At 42.0% G+C, this 23,464-nt stretch overlaps 2 protein-coding genes across 3 annotated transcripts; one reads left to right on the top strand and one right to left on the bottom strand.

Moving 5' to 3' along the window:
* The first annotated feature begins 62 nt into the window (after positions 1 to 62).
* Positions 63 to 13,157, top strand: tmc6b (transmembrane channel-like 6b). Of its 2 annotated transcripts, none has more exons than XM_053335846.1 (21): positions 63 to 110; positions 3,590 to 3,775; positions 4,409 to 4,536; positions 4,889 to 5,053; positions 5,507 to 5,662; positions 5,775 to 5,883; positions 5,973 to 6,057; positions 8,426 to 8,680; positions 8,862 to 9,076; positions 9,201 to 9,345; positions 9,526 to 9,681; positions 9,793 to 9,974; positions 10,064 to 10,154; positions 10,280 to 10,377; positions 10,502 to 10,597; positions 10,679 to 10,754; positions 11,314 to 11,447; positions 11,572 to 11,748; positions 11,879 to 11,957; positions 12,110 to 12,193; positions 12,283 to 13,157. In XM_053335846.1, exons 2-21 carry the CDS (start codon positions 3,720 to 3,722, stop codon positions 12,295 to 12,297), a joined length of 2,502 nt encoding a protein of 833 aa, XP_053191821.1. In that variant the 5' UTR covers positions 63 to 110; positions 3,590 to 3,719; the 3' UTR covers positions 12,298 to 13,157. The 2 variants fall into 2 exon arrangements, with proteins under 2 accessions (XP_053191821.1, XP_053191813.1); XM_053335838.1 differs by lacking the exon at positions 63 to 110 and adding an exon at positions 3,448 to 3,466.
* Positions 13,158 to 13,791: 634 nt separating this feature from the next.
* On the bottom strand, positions 13,792 to 21,564 carry notum1b (notum, palmitoleoyl-protein carboxylesterase b). Its single transcript, XM_053335965.1, has 11 exons — positions 21,224 to 21,564; positions 18,066 to 18,118; positions 17,865 to 17,960; positions 17,190 to 17,250; positions 16,648 to 16,706; positions 15,936 to 16,038; positions 15,657 to 15,848; positions 15,474 to 15,571; positions 15,198 to 15,345; positions 15,058 to 15,105; positions 13,792 to 14,143 (listed from the first exon to the last, which is right to left on the bottom strand). The coding sequence occupies exons 1-11, from the start codon at positions 21,544 to 21,546 to the stop codon at positions 13,792 to 13,794; spliced, it is 1,533 nt and encodes a 510-aa protein (XP_053191940.1). The 5' UTR covers positions 21,547 to 21,564.
* Between the last annotated feature and the right edge of the window lie 1,900 nt (positions 21,565 to 23,464).

Here is a 23,464-nt window from a genome sequence, read left to right as displayed (position 1 = left end):
ACACCCCTCCGGGACAATGGTTTCTCCCCCCTCTGTTCTGGTGCTCCTGCTACTTTGACTGACAGACATATCGACCAGCAACCCAACGGGTTAAACGGGTTGCCGAGCGGGTGAGTAAACCGAGACTGCTTCCTTTTGCACAGAAATTGCTTCGACTTTCTATTTTAAACGTGTCTCTCTCCATTTTTAAATATAAACCAGCAGATTTGTTGTCACCTGTAAAGTGAACTTTTGTGAACTTCACGAAACTCACTGGCAGGTTGACATGTTGGTGGCTGTCGGTCGGTCGTCTGTAGTTTAACTAGTTTTAACTGTTAGTTAATGTTTCAATTAGTTGGCAGCAGAGGAGCCGGGTGTTTTTTTTTGTTTTTTTTTAAAGGGAACAGACTTTATGAGTTTACTCCCTTGTTGCTTCCAGCTTGCTCAGCAAAAACAATCACAGATACAGCCTCTCAATCTCGGGTGAATGAGCTTGTGTCGTCTATTGGGCAACGACAGGTTTGTTGTCATAAGTCTTTACAGTGCTTTGTCATGTATCAGGATCTGTACGAGCATTTTTGCCACATCAGTGTTAGACCACTTGACTCTACAGTTTCAGTGATGAAGCCAACAGTGAACCTATAATTTTGTGTCCTTTCTTGTCTGAATGGAGGCAGATACTTGCAGTTCAGGGCCCGTGAGTGTAATTACAGAGTACTTGTGTTTATAGACATACCAGACTGTGTTAGAGAGAGCAGATTTGTGTTCATTGCATGTACACTTTCTCTTTTTCCTAGTCTTTTTCTCCAAAGTATAGTCTGCCTCTGTATTCCCGAGCTATTCTTTCTCTTTGTCACCCCTCCTTTTCTTTAGCAAACAGTGATGGCTAACTCAAAACAATACAAATACAAATCTCCCTGCTGCCACACAAAGGGTGATGTAGCTTTGTGCCTCCCCTCTGTTGGATTTTCTCACAGCTTTGGGAACTTGCCATGCAGTTGTTGAGAGCTGTCAGGGTGGACTGATTCTCCAGTGCTGCTTCCTTTCCCTTACCCTCACATATCAGCTGATTAGGGCCTTCTGTGTCCTGTGTCATCCTCTGGAAAACTCCTGCTAATGTGATTTAAGCATTTTCATTTTGGGATATTTGTGGTCTTCTAAGCTGTGACTAATAGGCTACTCTTAAATGGTTCTTGCAGCTCTTCTTTTTTTTAACATAATGAACTTGTAGGAGACAATATGTCGTCCCCCTACTTTATTTTCCCACACTGTTTTATTTGGCAGTAGTTCAGCTCAACTCTGACCCCCTGTTGGACTTGTGTTGAGCTTTGTCCTACGCCCACAGTATCCTGCCCTGTCTCAGAGGACTTCTTCAATACTAGCAATCAAATATATGCACATTAAAAAAAACAACAACCCACATTTAAGGAAAGTGTAACGTGATCCTGGAAACTCAGCTAATGAGAAAAGTATGTTTGAGAGTCAAGGAAACAGAGCAGATGTGTACAGTAGACTGAACAGGTCCTGAAAAGAGCGAGCTCAAAGGAGGGGATTTAAAGTCAATGGTGACACAATGGCATTTTTGTGCCATTCGCTCATTTGGCCTGTGTTGGTTGATATTCAGAGCTGCGCCGTGCTTCATGCATGCTGCTGATATCATACTCACAAATGAATCTGTGGTGTATCTTGAGGACACACCCAAATCTTGTGAGTGCACTAGTGAAGAATATGTGCACACATATACATTGTTATTCACTCATTGGGCTTCACAACAGCCACAGCCTTATATGGCGGATGCCATATGTTACTGGTGCAGGAGTCTCTTACTTGAAAGTGCACCTCAAGGCTCGGTTGTGGTTAAGCATTAGCTCAGTTTAAGGCTTTCTTACTTGGCTAGACTGAGGCACACTCTTGTCTCTGTGAAGGTTTGTTGGATGGTGAGCTTAGCCTTGTTCAGGTCTAGCTGCTATTGGAAACACTCATTTGTACTCTAAAGTATGAAACCCTCAGCACAGGAGCTACAATCTTTGTACTTTAGCTGACAGATACCAACTTTGTACCTTAAGCTTAACAGGTGTTTTCACTAGAGCTACAACTCATAATTATTTTGATTATTGATTATTATTTTCTTGATTAACCGTTTAGTCCATAAAATGTCAGAAAACAGTAAAAAAGGTATTTATTTTCTTGAATAACAGTCAAAATCAATAGATATTTAGTTTGCTATCATGTATGACAAAGAAAATATTCATATATCCTCACATTTGAGAAGCTGCAACCACTAAATATTTGTCATTTTCCTTTAAAAAAAAAGAAGCATAAAACAATTAGTCTATTCAAGTATCAAATATAAATAAATAGCTAGTTTTTCTGTTGAGCGACTAATCGTTGCAGCTGTAGTTTTCACATGGATATACAAAACCTGAAGAGTCACATCAGCCTTTGGAAGTGCTGTTTCTGCTGTTGGTAAACAGGAAGTGGATCCGAGGTTTAATGAAACCTGAGCTACAATTGTAGTGAACTTAGCTGTAGTGAAACTACAACATGTTGTGTAGTCAGACTAACCAAACCATGTGTAGAGAAATTAAAGCACATAGTTCTTAATGTGATTATATAAACATCCAGTAATTGAGCTAAGGAAGGATGAGTTCACCTTTTAACATACTTTTAAACAGGCCTGGCTCATAATACAATATAGTTGTTAAGCGTTATAATACTGGTGTTATTAAAGGTGTTATCAAACAGGATAAAATCTGAATCATTGACATCTTTTTTTTGTTTGATACATTAAGATTTGCATTTATCTTCCCGTTATATAACCTGTTTTTGAATGCTAAATCCCTCCCTTTAGTGTTACATTTTGCAGCATACTGCACTTCCTAACTGAGAGGCGCTTGGCTTCGTTTACAGGTCACCTGTTTTTATATCTTCCTGTGATGACCAAGGGCAACCATTCAGGAGAATTTATGTCTGGTTTGTGTTTTTATTTATCTGCAGTCTCTTGTCGGCTCCGTTGAGGCAGACTTGGCTAAATCTGAGAAAGCGTTTTTTATTAGTCCCAAATGAATATCTGGACTTAATTTCCTTCAATCCCAAACTCTCCTCCAATCTTTAGTTTTACAGCCTCTGTGATCATGTTTTAAATCCTCTTTTAGTCTTTATGAAAATGTATAGAAGTTGTAAAACACAGATTTTTTTGGAGTCAATGTAGGACACAAATGCACAGGAACCAACACACTTCCTCAAGATATGGCACACACCCTCTTACTGTGAACTCTGACAATGCATCACTCTGTCTCCAGCCATGAATATTCATGTCAGTGGTGACACTGCAACATCTGACTCTGACCACAGCACAATGATGTAACCCCTCATGACAAGTCACAGATTTGTAACCTCATATTTTTGACTGTTGACCGGCGTTGACAGCTGCCTGGCATAACGTGTTAAACACAGGCCTCTGTGTGATCACTCAACAATGAAAAATGTTCAAGTAGAAACATGCAAAGCGCGTTAAAATTCCAAGGAAGTCTGCTGGTATTCCTTCTCTTATCTACCTCTAATCCACTTCACCGCCCCGCCTCCCCTTTCTTTTCTCCTCCCGTCTCAGGTAGAGCAGTAAACACCATGGTGGGAGTGGAACACAGGTCTGAGCAAGGGAGGGTGTGATCCTCCTGTGACTGGCCGACACACAAACAGACGGACGGGTAAGTTGGGACGGTCCGAGGAAGAGAGGAAGAATGGCTCGAAACGTTAACTTTGACCTCAGTCACCCGCTCATGGAGTTAGGACTGGAGTAAGTTCTTGTCTTTTCACATTACTTTTTGTTTTCTGTTTCAAACTTGTGGCCTTACCTAGAGCTACTCGGTGAGGGCGTGGAAGTGAAATAAGGAACAGAGATGACAGGGCCAGGTGTGCTCTTTGATATCTGGTTAAACAATACATGGGAGGGTGGTTCCTCCCAGAGCAGAGTTTCTTTTTTTAACCAATCTCCACTCCATTGTCTTCACAGATGTCATCCTGTGTATTTTTTTTCTGTGTCTGTGACTGTTTCCATTTGAAAAGAGTTCAGGCCTAAGTGGCTTCTGTGTGACCCTTTTCCCTGTGAGATCTGTGTAAAAGTACTGGACTTGCTGTATTTGATTTTTTTTTCTTCCTTTAAGACAAAATCAGCCAGACCAGTTGGCTTTGACTTACAGTACATCTAGATAGCGCCGTCCTCAGAGAGTCTGCTTGGTCTGCTTAATAGCATTTCCTCTGTGGGAGAGCTGGTGACTGAGTCAGAAGGTCATCATGTTTTATCTCTAGTGTTTTCAGTGGCCAGCAGTCCTTTTAAACACCCTGGATTCAAAAGCTTGTGTTTCTGAGCCTTCAGCACTCTCTTTCCTGTCTCTGCATGCCTGCTCATGTCCATGTGTCCCTCTGTCAGGAGCCCAGTAGATGAGGAGGGCGTTCATGACTCGTTCAACCAGCTGATAGCAGAACAGTCTCAGAGCGGAGAATCTGAAGCAATCGAGTTGCAGCAGCTACAGAGAGAACTGGAGGAGGAGGGTCGAGGTACTGTTTGAGAGATAACATACAGGAGCATGTCTTCATATGGATGGCTGAATTTGTACAATAAATGGGCAACACCTGAATATGATATTGATATATTGACATAGATTAGATATCGTTTGACATTGTTATTATAGTTTATAGTTCTCTTGGTCTTAAGGATTATACAAAAGTTACTGAAATTGATTTGCTTTTCTCATTTTGGTTAACTGTTCTGGCTGAGTGAATGTCCACAAAGCATAACTGATCAGGCCCCAAAATATTGAGGTTAAAACTTTCATCATGTTTGATTTTGTCTGTCTTTATCAGCAGTAGTAATATTTTTCATTTGTTTCATTGTGTTTTTTTTCTCCAGATAATGTGGCCTACCTGTCCAGCCCCAGCCATGACTATAGGGGAGGTAGGCAGCAGCGAGGGGTGGAGTGTGATGACGATGAAAGACAGATAGACCCCCTCATAGGTGAACAATGGTCATCGGCCACCTTGAAGGTCCTGTCCTCCATGCCCAGCCGCACCATCGGTAGGTCTTGCAGAAAGCTAGCAGAGATGATAACTGGTGCACACACAAATAGATCATTTTGGTTTTGGTAGGTTTCGCAACACTGTAGACTGCTGCTGTCAACATCATCTTCCTGTCAGTATCTGTGGCAGGTCAGGTGCTTCAGCGTGGAGATGGCTCTATAGCTGTTGTCTGATTTTAGCTGCACCACATGATATGGCTGCTGACGTGACTATCAGCATCATATCATAAGTGGTGTTTCCTGTCATTAATCTCTACTGTTGCTGATAAAGGCTTTGATAGATTTTAGCATTGATGTCGATTCCACATCCTGAGCCATGTTTGCAATATTCAGTTAAACGTTATCTTTGGGTGCAACAAGGAGTTGGGGAATTGATCAGTGTTGACAGAGCACCTTTCTATATGGTGCTGATCCCCCTTCTCTGACCAGTCTGGTCTCTCTTTCTCTGCCAGGCCGCAACAGGGGAGCTATCATCTCTCAGTACTACAACAGAACCATGCAGCTTCGGAGACGCAGGCAGAGCAGACCCTCCATTAGACACATGGATCGCTCTGCCAGGCCAAGCATACGAGATTACGGCATGGAAGGGGACAGCGTAGACGCAGAGGGTGAGGACAATGACATGTGGACAGTGTGGACATTGTGGACAGCGTGGTTATTGGAATAAAAATCTGCGTTTGACAAGCTTGTAAGCAAAGACTTCCCCTCTGTGTGTTACAGGGAGTAAAAGAGAACGTCTGGTGAACAACCTGCAGAATCTGTCAGTGAATGACAGAATCAGGATGCTCCGAGCGATGCCTCTCAGTGTGGCGGAGAAGAGAGGACTCAGGTACATGGGGGCCTTGATCTAATTACGACTGTTTAGACTTGTATTTTGTATGTATCAGTCTGATTTTCCCTCGTTCTCTCTGTCAACAGGACGTCAGCATTAAACAAGGAGAGACACGCACCGTCAGGCAGTGGGATCCCCTGTTGCAGCCAACTCAAGTATTACATCATCATTGTGAGTGACCTGCCTTACCAGTAACCGCTTTCTATGTCCTTACTGTATTTATTTTTTCCTCTCAACAGGACATCAAGCCCCCTTTACCTCTGACAGGGTATCTAGACTGAACCAATTGGCCCTTTCAGTGACTGCTTTATGATTCAAACAGACAGAAAGTTTATAAAGCACTTCTTATTTATAGAGTTCTGCTGTGCACAGTTCACATATCAAGGCTTAAATACCACACCTAAGCTTGTCTGCTTCTGCTTTGTGGTTGTGTGAAGTGAAGTGCGATCAAGTCCCTCAGTCGAAAATGTGTTTTTCTTCTTGTTCCTACAGTTGTGTTGAATGATATATGGTCAGAGTTTCTCTGTGCTCATTAGGCATGGGCCGGTTACCTGTTTCAAGGTTTACCATGGTATGAAAAAGTCACGGTTTCAAAACCACTACAATTTTCCGTCACACCGTTCCTGCAGTATGACCGGGTTGTTGTTTTTTAATGTGACGTCTTGTCAGAGAGAGAGTGGAGGTCGCTCAGGTCGTGTGCAGCTGCAGCGTAAAGTAGTCCTCCTCTGGCGCACCTCAGGTTGCTGTTACAAGCAGGTAGCTCTGCAGGCTGTATGATGGCTGAAGGAGGCGACCCCCCCGAACTTTTCCCCTGTCTAAAAGGACCAAGTCGGCTGTATTTATACTTCGGCTACTGTAAAAAGACAGACGGCTGCGGTTTGGAGGAAGTAACGGACAGTAACAGCACGAGGAGGAAATACATCCAATATGATAGTGAGCAAGTCTCCAAAAACTGTTGAGATTCAGTTTTAAGCTCCTGCCTGCATTTATTTATTTATTTATATTTATCTTAGAAGTGTTTTTACTTTTTTCAATTATTTATGTTCTGATCTTGAGCCACAGGTTAAGTGATTGCATTTATTTGCATTTTATGTTGTTTTTTTTTTCACAAAAAAATAATTCATTTATGTCGTGACTTGAGCTGCAGGTTTAGCCTCAGTTAAAGGACTGCATTAGTTTTGGTTTTAAATACATACACATTTCAAAATATCACATTTTATAGCTGTAATCATAATACCGTGAAACCGTGACATTTTTACCTAAGGTTATCATACCGTCAGAATACCGGCCCATGCCTAGCCATGCCTCATATTAGATCTGAGTTAAATGTGTGTATCTTGGAGCATGATTTGTGACATCTATCATCTATTGACATCTGTCTGACATCTATTAATTCGTTTGGAGCCAATCGTGGTTCAGTATAACTTAGACAAGTGTGATGTGGAAACTTGAAGCTTGCTGTGCACAAGCCCTGAGAATGACCTTTACAGTGAAAATAAATATGCCGATATTTTTATTTTAGAAGTTCACACGAATAATAATCCCAAGCAGAGTATGTTTAAACATGTCTAGAGGAGAATTTTAAGTGCATGCTGCAACAGCTGTTCTTCAGAAGGGCCTTTATTCACTGAAGTGTAGCTGCAGCTCATAACATTTACTAGGAGAACTTTTGTTTTAGATAAGTCAAGGAGAAAAGATTAGACCATATTATTGTCAGTGCTAGCTAACTAGCACTAAAGTGAATCTAACTTCATCTTGACTAATTGTTCATTTACTTTTGAATTTGCGGCATGTAAAATAGCTCTTTTTGAGGTTTAGAGTCAGTTAGTTAAAGAGATCAAATCTGGGAATTTACCATGGGTCAAAATTTCCATTGTACTTGAAAGGTTTAAAAATGGCTGACTTCCTGGGTAATTTAACTAAGATGCAGTTTGAAACACACCTTAAATCCAGACTAAATATTAGTAATTTGTTACTAGTAGTATAGTAATAGTATAGTCAGTGTTTACTCACAATTACATTTGATTTGCAGTGACTCATGGATTTCCCCCTTTGTATACAAGAGTCTGTGTGCCCACTATTACAGTGGATTCATCATCTGTCTAGACATAATGTCCTCATAGTTTTGCGTGATTGAATGAGATCTTGATTGAATGTGCATTTGAAAGATATCTGAATGAATATCAGTTATCACAGGAACACTTGCACACATGAAAAGGCAGCACAACCCATTATGTAAGCTGTGATTGGATAGTAGGTATTTCCTGTAGGTGTTGTAATCGCTCTGTTGCCCAAGCATTTGTAGCTGTTTTGGGAGTGAGTCATAACATCAGGCCCACCAACACTGAACAACAAACACATGTAGACACATTGCCTGGAATTATACTGCTTGCATTTAGTCATTTTAAACTATTTTTTTCTTAAATACCTGAATTTCATGCAGTGTATAATTTTTAGCTCGTTTTTTCTTAAATACCTGAAGTATTTAATGCAGTATACCATTTTAAGCCCTTTGTTCTGCCACACTTTCTCTTCTCAGGCTGCGAGACAGAGCTGGTACAGCTGGCTGTCCTTCCTGCACTCTCTCCAGCTGTGGCAGGTGGCACTGAAAAGAGTGAGCGGCCGCTTCGGCACCGGTGTCCTCTCATACTTCCTGTTCCTCAAGACCTTACTCTTCTTCAACCTCTTCCTGTTCCTGGTGACAGGGGTGTTCATGGTCCTTCCTCAGGCAGTGCACCCTCCAGTGCCTCCAGAGAACCGCTCCTTCTCTGGACTGGAGCTCCTCACTGGAGCGGTAAGTTGTGCCCTTTGGTACACGTCCCAAACCCTAACCACATCCTCTTTAGCTGAAAATAGGTGTCATAACCATCATTTTTTGTTTGGTTTGAATAATAACAGTTGACATGAATCAGAAACATTGCAGAAATGTCAAACAGGAAGCTAAATTGACCAATTTCCATCTTTTTCTGTGTCAGGGCTATTTCTCAGACACAGTGATGTACTATGGGCACTACTCTGACAACACACTGCGTAAGAGCTGCAGGGACGATGATGGAGGGAAGGATGTCGTTGTGTCCAATGAAACTAGTTCTGATTGCAAGTCGAACCATCTTTCATACAACATGCCACTTGCATACTTCTTCACCATCGGATCGGCTTTCTTCATCACTTGTATCATTCTTGTGTACAGGTATCTGAACACAAACTATATAACATATAATATCTGCTCCAGGCTTGCTTCATCCTCAGGATCAGTTCTTTTATTCTGACAGGTTTTTTTTGTTTGTTTGTCTTTTAATACAATCTCCCAACAGCATGTCAAAGTCGTTTGGTCGAAGCTTCCGAATTGACAAATCTCAGAGCATCCTGGCCTTGAAGGTCTTCTGTTGCTGGGACTACAGGGTCTTCAAAAAAACCTCTGTCAAGCTCATGTCTGAGAATATCTGTATCCAGCTCAAGGTACACAGGAACACACATTCTTGACATTACATAAACACATCCTCCTTCTCTTTGTGTCCCTCCCTGTCACATAATTGGCTGGCAGGAATGTGATGATCTGATGCATTCTTCTCCCTCTTTATCCCTTTTCTTTGTTCCTCTCCATTCTTTCTCCCTGATATCATCTCTCTCCCTGTGCAGGAGCTGCTAGCAGAAGTGAGTCATAAACAGGACAAGGTCACTGTGTGTCAGAAGCTGTGGAGACTGACAGTCCACGGCCTGGCCTGGGCTATCTGCATAGGGAGCATCACCGCCTGTGTGTCCGGCATTTACTTCTTCTCTGAGCACATGCATAAGGTGAGGCTCAGGCAGATAAATTAAAAGGGTCATCTCCAGACTGCATTTGCTGTCTTTTCTTATACAGACTTTGATCTTGATCATCTCTTAAACTGTTGCTTCTCCCCACAGGACCTCCAGCAACGTACTCGTAGCAACTCAAACGACCCTCTTTTGTTGAAAGAGGCCAGCCTGCTGGCTCTCCCTGTGGTGGTGTCCCTCATCAACATGCTGCTGCCTGGCCTGTTCAACCTGGCAGCCTGGATGGAGGAGTATGAGTCACCTTCTGTACGCACATACGTCGCCATCAGCAGGTATGAGCAGGAGAGCTGCAGGTCGCAAGTTCACAAAGAATGTAAGAATGTGCAGAACTGATGGATTTGGTTGCCTCCATGTTTTCTAGAAATTTGCTGTTGAAAGTGAGCGTGCTCGCAGTCCTCTGCTACCACTGGCTGGGTCGAGTGGCTGCTGAACCAGAAAGTATTGGCCTCACGGTAACAAACGATGAGACATTGTTTTTAATGAATAACTTTAGGACTCTAGTTCTGTCAGAAGAGACAACTCAGAATATTTTTCTAATCTTTACAATTGAAATTGTTTTTGAAAATGTTGTCTCCAGTGCTGGGAGAGTTTTGTTGGCCAGGAGCTTTATCGCTTCCTACTGATGGACTTAATCTTCACTCTACTGGACACCTTGTTTGGAGAATTTCTTTGGAGGTGGGTCATTCATAACTCAAGTCCTTGGTAACTCTGAAGCTCCTGTTGTTATTTTTTCTAATTCTTTGTCAGTTTCTTTCCTGTATTGCTGGATTTATTTCATTTTTCCCCCTTCTGTCTGTAGGTTGTTTTCTGAGAGGGTGCTGAAGAGAAGAAGGAAACCGGTGTTTGATATCCCGAGGAACGTCCTGGAACTCATCTATGGACAAACACTGGCCTGGTATGAAACTTACTGTCAGGATGTACACACAGACATGTCAAGTTGTTTCTTGGTAATGACTTTGAGCTTTGTGTTTTTCAGGGTGGGATTTCTCTTCACTCCTATTTTGCCTGCAGTTCAGCTTCTCAAACTCCTGCTGCTCTTTTATGTAAAGAAGGTACTGTGGCCTTTTCCTGCAGAATTGAACAACATAAATCTTCAGATCTGCGTGATTTTGAACTGCCTCATCATTGCTCCCTGTGACAGTAGCAACCTTTCACAAGAAAATGCCATTGGTTCTTATAATGGCACAATCACATAAATCATGTCTAATCCATTTGTTTGTGTAGATGTGTGCATCTGTGAATCAGTCAGGTGATAAATAGATAGTAAATCAATATTTTTTCAGTGGCAGGCAGTGAACCGCAGTTTAGTTTTTGCTCTCTCTGTCCCTCTTTCATTATTTTGTCCATGAAAGTGAAATTCTTAAACAACCCAATGTGTGCACATATTGTAACCACACAGTATGTGTTGTATACACTGTGTGTATTGTATGTACCCATGCTTACCAGTGTAGTATATTTTCATGTAAAAAAGGTCTGATGTACTATCTACACATCAACTTAATGCTGTCAACTGTGACCAGTTTGGCTTTCTGTTTCTTGTTGTACAGTGTCTGACAGTTGGGATGAAAGATTTGACCTTTGACCCTAGCGTGTGTTTGTTTCCCCCCACAGAGCAGCGTGATGATGAACTGTCAGGCTCCCAGGAAGCCATACAGAGTCAGCCAGATGACGACCATCTTCATCACTCTCCTCTGTTTCCCCTCCTTCCTCGGTGCTTCTGTGTCTGTTACATACACCATGTGGAGGTACACACATACATAGAAGCTATTTTAAATTATAATCTGCTGCATTCACACACACACACACACACACACACACACACACACACACACACACACACAGTCTGACGGTTATCTCTTCTGTCCTCAGCATCACGCCATCCAAAACATGCGGTCCATTCCGTGGACTTAAAACCATGATGCAGGCAGGAAAGCTCTGGGTGAAAGCACTGGAAAAAGATAATCCCAACCTGTCCATGCTGGCCAAGGCGCACTCTTATCTAGTGGAAAACCCTTTTTTCCTGTTTGTGGGAGCGGGCATCTTTCTGTGAGTCACACACACACATACGCTAACTTCTACCAGCTCTGTTTAGAGATGCTGATAAATACATGATCTAATTGCATCAGTGTTGTCAAACTGTATTTATTTCATACACTCTGTCTTTTCTTTCCATCAGGATAGTCATCTACTTCCGCAGTCAGGTGGTGGATGGTCAGAGGAAGATCATCAACTTACTGCAGGAGCAGATAGAAAACGTAAGCAAATCCGTCTACTGATAAATATCACCATATTTATATATATATATATATAATTTTAAAAAACAGACTAAAATGTTTTCTTTGCTGCTGTTTCTGAATTTCTCATCTCACCCTCCTCGTCACCTTTCTGTTGATCTCTGCCTGCTCAGGAGGGAGAAGATAAAAAGTTTCTGATAACTCGTCTGCAGTCCATACATGAGCAGAAACGAACACCCGCTCGACTCACAAGTCAGGTACGTCCCTGAGGCTGTTTTTGTCTGCAGCTAAAAAAAACCATATCTATACACTGGCCTCTTCTTATTTCCTCTTTTTTCTATTTTAGGACTCTGGCTGTTGAACTGCACCTCTCTGTCTCCAGTAGACAAAGCTTCTCAATTTTCTGAGCACTGATCAATGTCTGGGGAATTCTCAAACTAACTGGAACAATAACTTGAAAGGACTACTGTTTGTAGAATAGACATACATTTTGACTAGGATTTTTATAGTAGAGGAATTTGAAGAGTGAGGAAACAAATATGGTAGCAGTGTCAAGTCATCCACTTTATACTGTTCTGTGTGTAGATTCAGTGTCTAAACTGAAACTTTAGAAAGATAAATGCAACAAAGTGGAAAGTATAAACTCAGAAGTCTTAAAGCTCATATGCCAGTTTTAAAAGGATTTCAGTCATCATAGAAGCACTTTCATATCAACTGTGAACATATCCGTTTTATTCTAGATCAGGAGCAAAACATGTAGAATGTCTATTGTGTGTGTGTTTTTTAAAATGTTTAATTTTAACAGTATGTAGAGTTGGACTTTGGATGTTGTGGGTGAGAGTGTGGTAATAATGGAAATGGTCTCTGCTCCTGTTGTTGTTGTATAGTATGTTTGTGTGTAAATATGAACTGTTTTAAGATTGATACCTTTGTAATTAAATTATGTGTCATCACATTATTATGTATTTGTATTTATTAGTGCTTATATGAGGTGTGGGCATTCCTGCTTAAATGTGGACATTAAAATAGTTGCTACAAACCCAAAGGCCACAAAGACAATATGATTTTTTACCATTAATCATACAGTTGTTTTTTTTTTTTATAAACATGCAAATAAAAAGTAAAATGTATAGAGACACTGTTACAGCAGCTAATTGTATCGGACTATACGACATATAAAAGATATCTTCAGTAGAAAAATAAATATACAAGAACTTTAAAGTGGCCTGAAGAATAAAGTAATAATCTTTGTACCTTTTTTTTTTTCATTAGTAAATATTACCCATTAAATAACTATTTTTTCCAAATGAGAAAAAGCAGCATATTTGGTGGAAGGTTGAGGCAGCAGCACCATGGATGGATTTCTGTATGTGATTGTTAAATTTGACAGAAGAGAGCACCAAATCCCCACAAATCTAAAATTTGGATCAAGCGCTTTTCCATCGAGACTCAGACCACTGTAGACTACCACCATGACAGTCGCGACACACATGACACAGTGCATATTTACTGTACATACATACACACTGAACCCAGCATATCTATATACCTGTCTGAATGTTAAACCAAGGAGCAGCTGAGCCCATATATTGTATTTTAAAAAGCTCTGATTCAGTTCTTCTGACAATATTTCAAAACTCACTAGCAACTTGATACTGTTTGAGTTCAGTTTTCCAAAATGTGGAGTTATTTTGTTTGTTTATTGATGGAAGACAACATTTGGCAGTTTTTCCTCATCAGAGTTCTATCCCCATGTCCCTGTTGTCCTCCATTAATGTTCAGCACCTTCTCATTTCTTTAAGGGGTGGTACTGACACGCTACGCCAGCAGTGTAGAATCTCTTCAATGTGTTAACTCAGTTTCCGTTACTGAGCATGCCCAGTAGCTTCCTGGGGTCCATCCCCTGTTGCTGGGCCATCTTCTGCACGTCGAAGCCCATGTGCTTCAGGAACTGGATCACGCTCATCTCCTGACCCGTCAGCTGGTCGCGGATGGTGGGGCAGGAGGGGTTACAGTGCGGCCACGGGCAGCTGTCGATCAGATGCAGAGGGCAGCCTCTCATCGGCGGCGTCTTGTGCTTTTGGTGGTTGTGGTTGCCGTGGCTACCGTTGATGGTGGTATTGTTGTTGATGTCTTGGAGGCTGCGGTCCCAGCAGTGAAGGGCTCTGGGGAGGGATGTGCCTTTAACCTGAATGTCCATCCAGTAGCTGCAGTTAGATGACAGGAGAGGGTAGAGACAAGGGACAAAGGTAGAGAAGACAGAACAGGGAAAGGTGGTAGATGATTTAAAGGGTAATTCTGATTAATTTTAACCTCATGTTTGTCCCATAAATGTGGCCGTTGTGGCTCTGTGGTAACTTTACACTTGCCAGCCTCCCTATACAGATTTCGGGGAAATGAGGATATTCCATGCAAGCTGTGCAAGCCTCTTCCAGCTTTCCGTATAAACATGATTATTTTATATGACTCATTTCAAGCATTTGTCTCTGAGTCTTGAATGAAAATAAAGAGACCAACCATTTTGACCAAAGCAAGAAGGCTGCGGTTAAAGAATAGCTTTACAGTTTTCAAGCCTGTTTTATGACAACAGTCATGCGTGAAATGAACATTAACACATTTTTCACGTTTCCTTTTGTGCAAAAATGTATTTAAAGCTTTATTTGAAGGTAATAAAAAGCTCAATATCTTTCATACTCTTTTTGGTGCCAAATTCCCTGTTTTGGTTTAGATCCTTTCACTGCAGCTGAGCAGAAAAACAAATCAAGACAGAGAGAAAAATGTAAATTTTTAACCGGAGGAAGATATCCACTTTATCTGATTAACTTTAACATCAAAAACATCATATTAAACCTATTTGAACTCAAAATGCAGATTATGGATTTTGCCCCCCTTCATTTACATTGTAAGCACATTTGGAGATCTTCTAATGGTCAGCATGAGCAGGAGGAGTCATTACAGTGAGTAAAACCTGTTTTGACTGTTGCCAAATTAAAAAGTGATCTGAAAAAGTGATCTGAAATGTGTAGCAGAGTCTGTAGAATTAAAACTGTATTAAATCATGTTTAATGGAGAGCATCTTAATGATCTTGGTTTAATAGTTGACGATGTTGTATTCACTCACCTTCTGGTAATGAGCTCATGAGACAAACAGGCCGGAGCAAACATCGCCCTGTCGTTACAACACAGAATCAAACAGTGAGTAAAACAGTCTTCCCGTTGTGTGTGTGTGTGTGTGTGTGTATATGTGTGTGTCAGACTCACGGTACATCACGAAGCGTGCTCCTCAGCTCCTGTCCCAGGCTCTGGATGTACCTCCACTGGCCCTCATGCACCGGCTGTCCGGTCAGGTGGATGTTGTCCACTGTCAGCTGGGCCTCATCGAACAGCCACTGCACCACGAACACCGGGCCTGGGCAGGAGAGGGGGACGCCCCACAGGTCAGGTCAGATTGTTTTAATGTCACACCGGCTTCTGTGTTTTTATATTGGTATAATCTAATCTATAATCTAGCTGTACAAGGTGTTTGTTACCACTCACTTTTTAACGTGGGGTAGACTTTATATCCAAAGAAACAGTTCCACTCTTCTCCCACATGAGCCTGTCTGCAGCTTTCTGGCACAAGTCCGCCCCAGTACCTGCACAACAGCAGAGCATCACCGTTTTACAAAACCTGTGCTGGTTATCCATCCTGTAACACCACTTTTTCATCCATCACCTTACCTGATGCCTCTCTTTATTGCCTCAGTTGGGGCACAGCTGATGGTGTCGAGGCAGTCGGTGAATTTGTACTGCTTGTTGTCCAGGAACCACCCGGAGTCGGCCAAACCCCTGACCTGTACTCCTCTGTGGCCCTGTGACTCCATCTGCTCCGCGACGTGATCCACGTTCAATAGGACGCCTGTACCGCCAGCACTGGTGGGAGGTAAGGAGCAATGAGAGGGTGCAACTGAAGATTTCTCTTTCGGTAAATAGCACATGCACACAGAAGGCGACACTGACCTGCTTCCCGCCAGAAGCAGGACCTTGGCGTTGTCCAGGCCTTTCGTCAGCAGCTCGTTCACCACCTCCTTAATGATCAGAGACCCCATGAATGCGTAGTCACCTGAGAAGAAAAATGATTTATTTATTCATTTATTCATTACCATAGAAACCACATGTCAACTACTAACTTAATCTCAACATCATACAACTTTTGAAACCTTGGAGTATGTGAAAGGTAGTTATGATACAACACAAAGGAGTATTAATGTCGATATATATCCAGAGTTATTCAGTAATAGATTTTTTTTTCTTTCAATGGCAAAGACGACAAGCATATTAAACTCTGGCATTTTGAAATGAGTATCTGCTCTTGACTTCATGGAAAAATGAAAGAGGTTTACAGGATGAAATGATGTGGGTTAGTTTGTGCTATTCAATTTGAGCTCATTGATAGAGAGACCTATATAGCTTGTGTGTTAAAACTGTCTACAATAATCAAAATATAGCAGAAGGTTTCAATAAGTCAGATATAATCAGAGTTATGGAGGAAGTTCAAGAAGTTTTTAGTTGATTTGAGTGCAAGAGGAAAGCTGTAAATCCTCTAACAATAAACACTCAAAGTGGTCGTTTCAAACACTCCAGCTTCAACATAACAACCAAAGAGCAGAAAAACTAAACGGAACAACATCCTCAGTCAGTGAGTCAACTATTTACACTATCTGTGTCTTACTCTGCTCTGTTTTCGGTGTGGCTCCGCTCCACACATCACTGGAGCAGTATGGGATGAACCTGCAGGAAGAAAGACAGAAATACTGTTAGGATAAAGAGCAAAAACACACACATACAATCACATAATCAGAGTCAAATAGAATACGGCACTTTCATAAATGTGTAATGTCTGATAAAGATCCTGTAAGTAGCTGCAGGACCAGAACAGGACCAGACTGAGAGGCACTGATGATGAAGTTTCATGTAAGAGATAATGAGGCGGCAAAAGTTCTGAGTACCTGAGTGAAATTAAAAATGCCAAAATGGAAAAATAATCAATTAAATATATAAAAAAATAAATAGTGCATAATATGATCATAGAGGAAACATGAGTGTAAAGATGGAAATGTTTCATATTGAGATGTAGTGGTTTAAAAGTCACACATAAAATAATTAGCTACCCATATTTCAATTTTATTTTTTACTCTACGAATACAATTCCCATCAGTTGTTTTTCCTAACATGTCACTTTTCAAATTTTGGGGGTCGGACATAAACTCTTACACCATGTTGGCGTTCCACCAGTGAGGGTTTTCCTCTGGCTGAGGAGACAGAATTCCCGTTCCTGTGAACAGAGAGAAGATCGAACATTTACTTAACTTTGTGAACAAGTGGTGCAGGCAAAAAAAAGCTTCAGTCACAATGTAAGACAGGTTTCAAAATGCTGTAGGCTACTTGTTAAAAATCCCAAACTTTCATGTATAGGCGTGTGTTTCCTATGGGTGTGTGTGTGTGTGTGTGTGTTTTCCCTGTGGCAAATAAGTCATTAAGTTTTCCCTGCTTTGGTCAGCAATTACTGCCGCGCTGGCCACCAGTGTATACACAGAGGGGTTGGTGGAGAGATCGGGGGACAAACAAGGGGTTCCCTGATGGCTGGAGGAAAGAGGCAGAGTTTGACTTTTAAGGATGAACGCAAACTCAGCTAAAGTAGAAACACAAACATTTCCATGAATCTCCTTCATTCAGTGGAAGTTTTTTTTTCCCCTACCGAGAGAAGCAAAAGCTCTGCAGGGCTGCGTGGGTGTTTTGCAAAAAGCTGTACGAACTCTGTATGTGTGTGTGTGTGTGTGTGTGTGTGTGTGTGTGAGAGTGAGTGATTGTGAAACCTGGGTGCATTGTATACTGTGTGTGCATAAGTTATATTGTGCATGCAGTGAATTGACACCCATGCTTTGTTACCTGTTCTTGTTGGTGGCCACTTGGTGGAGCTCATCAGTCTCCTCATTGTCTCGTACCTGCTGTCACAGGTCTGCCTGTTGAAACAGTACCATCCACCTTACACACACACACACACACACACACACAAACCAGCTTGTTAACATGTTTCTTACAGTTGTGTTTTTGTCCAGCCTCTGGTTTATTTCCAAGTATCTTCCTCACCTTCTAAGAACAACAGCCACCTCTTGCTGCCTTTAGACTCCTTGATGTAGTACCTGCAGGAGACCACCAAAACAGAGCACACTGTGAATGTGTTTGTGTCCATCATGCACACACACACACACACACAAGCTTTCACACACACAGTAGGGATGCTACCTTTGATCCACACATGAAAGATCTGGCTCCGATCGCACCACTAAAATTCTCTGCAGGGGCCTGTTGGGAGGCTTTCAGCGCTAATCGGTTATTTTAAAAAGGCAGAAACACATGAGTAGAGGAAACTCAACATGCCGTTGGCACCAGAAACACTTGCAGGGGGTTTGACAGCTTGGGTGACACATGGAAAGTCTCATTCACACGGTCACAGTGCCTACTGTAATTGGCCCTGTTCATAATACAGTGCTGGCCGAAAGTATTGGCACCCCAGAAATTCCGTCAAAGAAGGCCCAATTTCTCCCAAAAAATGAATGCAATCACAAATGCTTTGACATTAAAATGTTCATTTAATTTATCTTCAATGAAAAATCACAAAAAAGAATTGTCAAAAAGCCAAATTGAATATAATTCTGCACCAAACATAAAAAGGGGGTGGACAAAAGTATTGGCACCCTTTGAAAGATCATGTGCTGCTTCTCTAATATTAATAAATAACGGCACCTGGTACTCACCTGTGGCACACAACAGGTGGTGGCAATAACTAAATCACACCAACAGCTAGTTAAAATGGATTGAAGTTGACTCAACCTCTGTCCTGTGCCACACACACACCACACTGAGCATGGAGAAAAGAAAGAAGACCAAAGAACTCTCTGAGGACTTGAAAAACAAAATTGTGAAGAAGCATGAGCAATGTCAAGGCTACAAGTCCATCTCCAAAGATCTTGAAGTTCCTGTGTCTACTGTGCGCAGTGTCATCAAGAAGTTTAAAGAGCATGGCACTGTGGCTAACCTCCCCAGATCTGGAAGGAAAAGGAAAATCGATGACAGATTTCAGCAAAAGATTGTGCAGATGGTGGAAAAAATCCTAGACTAACATCCAAACAAGTTCAGGCTGCCCTGCAGTCCGAGGGTACAACAGTATCAACCCGTACTATCCGCCGGCGTCTGAATGAAAAAGGACTCTATGGTAGAAGACCCAGGAAAACCCCATTTCTGACCCAGAGACACAAAAAAGCCAGGCTGGAGTTTGCCAAAACCTACCTGAGAAAGCCAAAAACATTTTGGAAGAATGTTCTCTGGTCAGATGAGACAAAGGTAGAGCTTTTTGGGAAAGGGCATCAACACAGAGTTTTCAGGGAAAAAGGGTTAGAGGAGGCCTTCAAAGAGAAGAACACGGTCCCTACAGTCAAACATGGTGGAGGTTCCCTGATGTTTTGGGGTTGCTTTGCTGCCTCTGGCACTGGACTGCTTGACCGTGTGCATGGAATTATGAAGTCAGAAGACTATCAACAGATTTTGCAGCATAATGTAGGGCCCAGTGTGAGAAAGCTGGGTCTCCCTCAGAGGTCATGGGTCTTCCAGCAGGATAATGACCCTAAGCACACTTCAAAAAGCACTAGAAAATGGTTTGAGAGAAAGCACTGGAGACTTCTAAAGTGGCCAGCAATGAGTCCAGACCTGAATCCCATAGAAAACCTGTGGAGAGAGCTCAAAATGGCAGTTTGGAAAAGGCACCCTTCAAATCTCAGGGACCTGGAGCAGTTTGCCAAAGAAGAGTGGTCTAAAATTCCAGCAGAGCGTTGTAAGAAACTCACTGATGGTTACCGGAAGCGGTTGTTCGCAGTTATTTTGTCTAAAGGTTGTGCTACCAAGTATTAGGCTGAGGGTGCCAATACTTTTGTCCAGCCCATTTTTTGAGTTTTGTGTAAAATAATATTTGATTTGACTTTTTTTCATTCTCTTTTGTGTTTTTTCATTGCAAGAAAAATAAATGAAGATATTAATGCCAAAGAATTTGTGATTGCAATCATTTTCTGGAAGAAATTGAGTATTATAGGACGGAATTGCAGGGGTGCCAATACTTTCGGCCATCACTGTATGTTTTTAGCAATAAAAGGTGTTAATGAGATGTTGTATTAATAATATCTTGCTTTTCTAAGAGGTGTGATCAGGATTTATTTTAAAAAGTAATGTTAACCTCCATGGATAAACAAAATTTGGGGTTGCAGCCTCTTTATTCTCCCTCAACAATACTGATAGTTTCACTGCCTTACCTGTTAATGATACATGCACTCCTTATACTTCATCTCAATCATACAGTATACATTATTTCACACAGATGCAATCAATCATTGTGTTATTTGGCTGAGATCATGACTTAATCCTTTTCTGCTATCAGAAAAGAAAAAAGTACTCCAGTACCACTGACTAGTGTGGGATGACTGGCACGCTAAGACTCAGGACAGTCTTTTTTGCAATATCTACTAAAACTGTAACCATTCATTTTCAGGTTACTCATCACTTGTACAGTAGCTCCTGTGAATGACACATGACAAATGATGGTTCAGGCACAAATCTGCCAAATTTAAACATATGTATGCAAATTTGAATTAGTCTATGTGTTTTAGTCTATATAAGTAATCAGTGCTGTACAAATCAATCTAATGGATATCCAGGGAAATCAGTATGGATCAATATGATGAAAAAAAACACACTCCTGTCATGGTAAAATCTTGATCAGTTTAGTTTTATACTGGAAAGTTTAGACCTGATAACATTGGTCCATCCAAAATTTAAATGAACTCATCCCTACAGTTGATTTAATGGATGAAAAGCGTTTGACTCTGTCGGGAGCTCTCTCTCTCTCTCTCTCTCTCTCTCTCTCTCTCTCTCTCTCTCTCTCTCTCTCTCTCTCTCTCTCTCTCTCTCTCTCTCTCTCTCTCTCTCTCACTCACACACACACACACACACACACACACACACACACACACACGTATAACTTTCTCAGCGGCAACGCGCCCTGGTTCTCTCTTTGATCCATTTTGGTCACATCCGGAGTGACAGGGGAAAGAAGGACAGGGCACTAAACCCACCAGAGTAACACAAATTGGATGTTTGCTGAAGCAGGGCGCAACTGCGACTCTGCGCCCTGGCTCATGCATCGAATCTCTCCAAATAGACTACAAGTGATAACAAGTGTTGAGAAGCGGGTCACTTACCCAGCAGGTGACCCATCATTGCAAGTCACAGATACATTCTTCAAAAAGTGCAACTTCATGTCTTGGTCCAGCTTCTGCGCAGAGCATGGGTACAGTGACTGCGCCAGGTTCTTTATCTGTACCATGAAGTTGTCCATGTTTCCCTCTACAGCTGTAAAGTCTAACGGGAAGCTCTCAGCCGCTCCTTCCACCCGCTCCCTGTACGCCGGAGTCTGCAGCTGCTGTTGCTGCACCCGCCGGGTTTGTGCCCGACCGCCGCGCACTTTCCTCGCCTCCATCGGTGCGCTCATATGGATGAACAGCAGCAGCACGCAGGAGCGCATTGCGCACAGACCGGCCGAGCTTCTCACCACACTACGGATTTGCATTTCTAACTCTTACTGGAAAATGTATCTCAAGTGTGTGCGAGGCTTCTGAATAAAACACAGCATATCCTAAGAGTCGTTAGAGAGGTGAAAAGTTCTTTGAAAACGAACTTGGAAACGATCGATCACGCAAGGTGTGCTGAATGAAAGCAGGTTATGGATCTCCATGGTGCCTTGAGAGGCTGGCTGTTGGTTTAAAAGTCACCCTAAATGCAGTCCCCACTTTATTTCAGTCCTTAAATCGTTTGCAATTCATCCGGTAAGCGCGTCAGAGCGTGCGTAAAAATCCCTGAAGTCGTTTGTTCAGGCGCAGATTTTAACGGTGTGACAGACGACCTGTTGGCTCTGAGTGCAGGTTCTCATGAGCTGCGGACGACTTGGGATTTTATTTGAAGTCTCTCCCTCCTCCTCACCCTCCTACTCCTCCTCCTCCTCCTCCTCCTCCTCCGTGTCCCGTGCTTCTCCCCGCGGCGGGCCAATCGTTATTATCGTTGGCTGATGCTCCGCGCGGGGCGTCGGTCTCACACCAAGAGCGCGCGTCTGCCTGGCACGCCCCCTCTCAGTCGGTTCAGTCTTACACTCGGTCCCTTTGATGTTGTGTCATCGTATGACCACGCGGTCTTTGAAGTGTGTGTGATTGAATACGGTGTGAGGGGAAAGACGCAGCAGGACAGAGCGCTCTGCTGCAGAGAGTCACAGCATGAAGCCGATGCACGTTTTAAAAAGAGCGTTTTCTTTGCGTTTGTGGCTGCTGGAGATGAATGATATAGTTACTGGGAAGCTTTAAAATGAATACACATAGCTGGAAGGTCAAACTGGATGAGTAGCTTCACAGTGGCCCCTTTTTCATCTTCATCACCACAACTGGACTAGAGAAACTGGACTATACCATCAGTTGTAGGGCTTTCAGTGGACATACTGGGTGGGCATGTATGAGTGCTGCATCAAATACTTGTAGGATGTTTTATATTTTAAGGAGAACTTTTCCTTCTGCTTCTTCTGCTTCTTCTTCAGCGTTAAAGCTTTTACAAAAGTAGTCCGCTGAGTTCAGACTGCATTTCCCTGCAGTTTCATCCCAGTATTTGATCATTTTTAGCACACCATCTGTCTCATTATTCTTATCCATGAGTTTGAGCCCATCATGTGTTCAGAACAGCTTGTTAAACTGCTGGTTGTGAACTTTCACCCCACTTTCATTGTCCACAGATGATAACTGCTGCCAATATAACTCTTCCCTTTTCTCTCTGTGGTGACTCTGACTCCTGATTTCATTTAGTGAATCTTCTGTAGACAGAAGCAGCCTCTCTTTGACTTACACTGACTAGACAGAAGGTAATGAAAACTGGTCTGGATGAAGCATCTTCATTGAGTAAAGGCATCTACAGATGGCTGTTTATTTGTTCAAAAAAATGTCCAGTTATCTGTGAAGTTTCTTTGCCTCACCATCTTCTAAAGCCCCCTTTTTATTTTGCTTGTAGTCTCTTTAAAATCCATTCTCAATCTCGTATCTCATGTATTGGTCCAAGTCATTAAAGTCTTATTTTGTTCATTTATTGGGAATGTTTAGAAGATGAATGAAGAGTTTTACACCACGTCTAGCATCCAATTAAACTCTGATTTAGCAACTGTTTCATTTTTGTTTTCTTGGTGTTTCAGTATATATTTTTCCATTCATTAATCAGTGATTAAAGCTTATTTTTTTTAAATAAGAAATGTTGTATAAAACCCTTCAACCTCCTAGCTACAGATGTCTATATAAGCTTGCACTTCATTGGGCCACAGTTTTGAAGTTTCTGGCCTGCTGAGTGAGGAAGGAAACTGATTGTTTGTTTGTTTATTCAGACGGTGGCAATTTCCCCCCTAAACTGAGAACTGC

This window comes from Scomber japonicus, chromosome 2 (assembly GCF_027409825.1).
Source record: "Scomber japonicus isolate fScoJap1 chromosome 2, fScoJap1.pri, whole genome shotgun sequence".
NCBI lineage: Eukaryota > Metazoa > Chordata > Actinopteri > Scombriformes > Scombridae > Scomber > Scomber japonicus.
The sequence above is the reverse complement of the archived record's forward strand: the minus strand, read 5'-3'. Positions and strand labels throughout refer to the sequence as shown.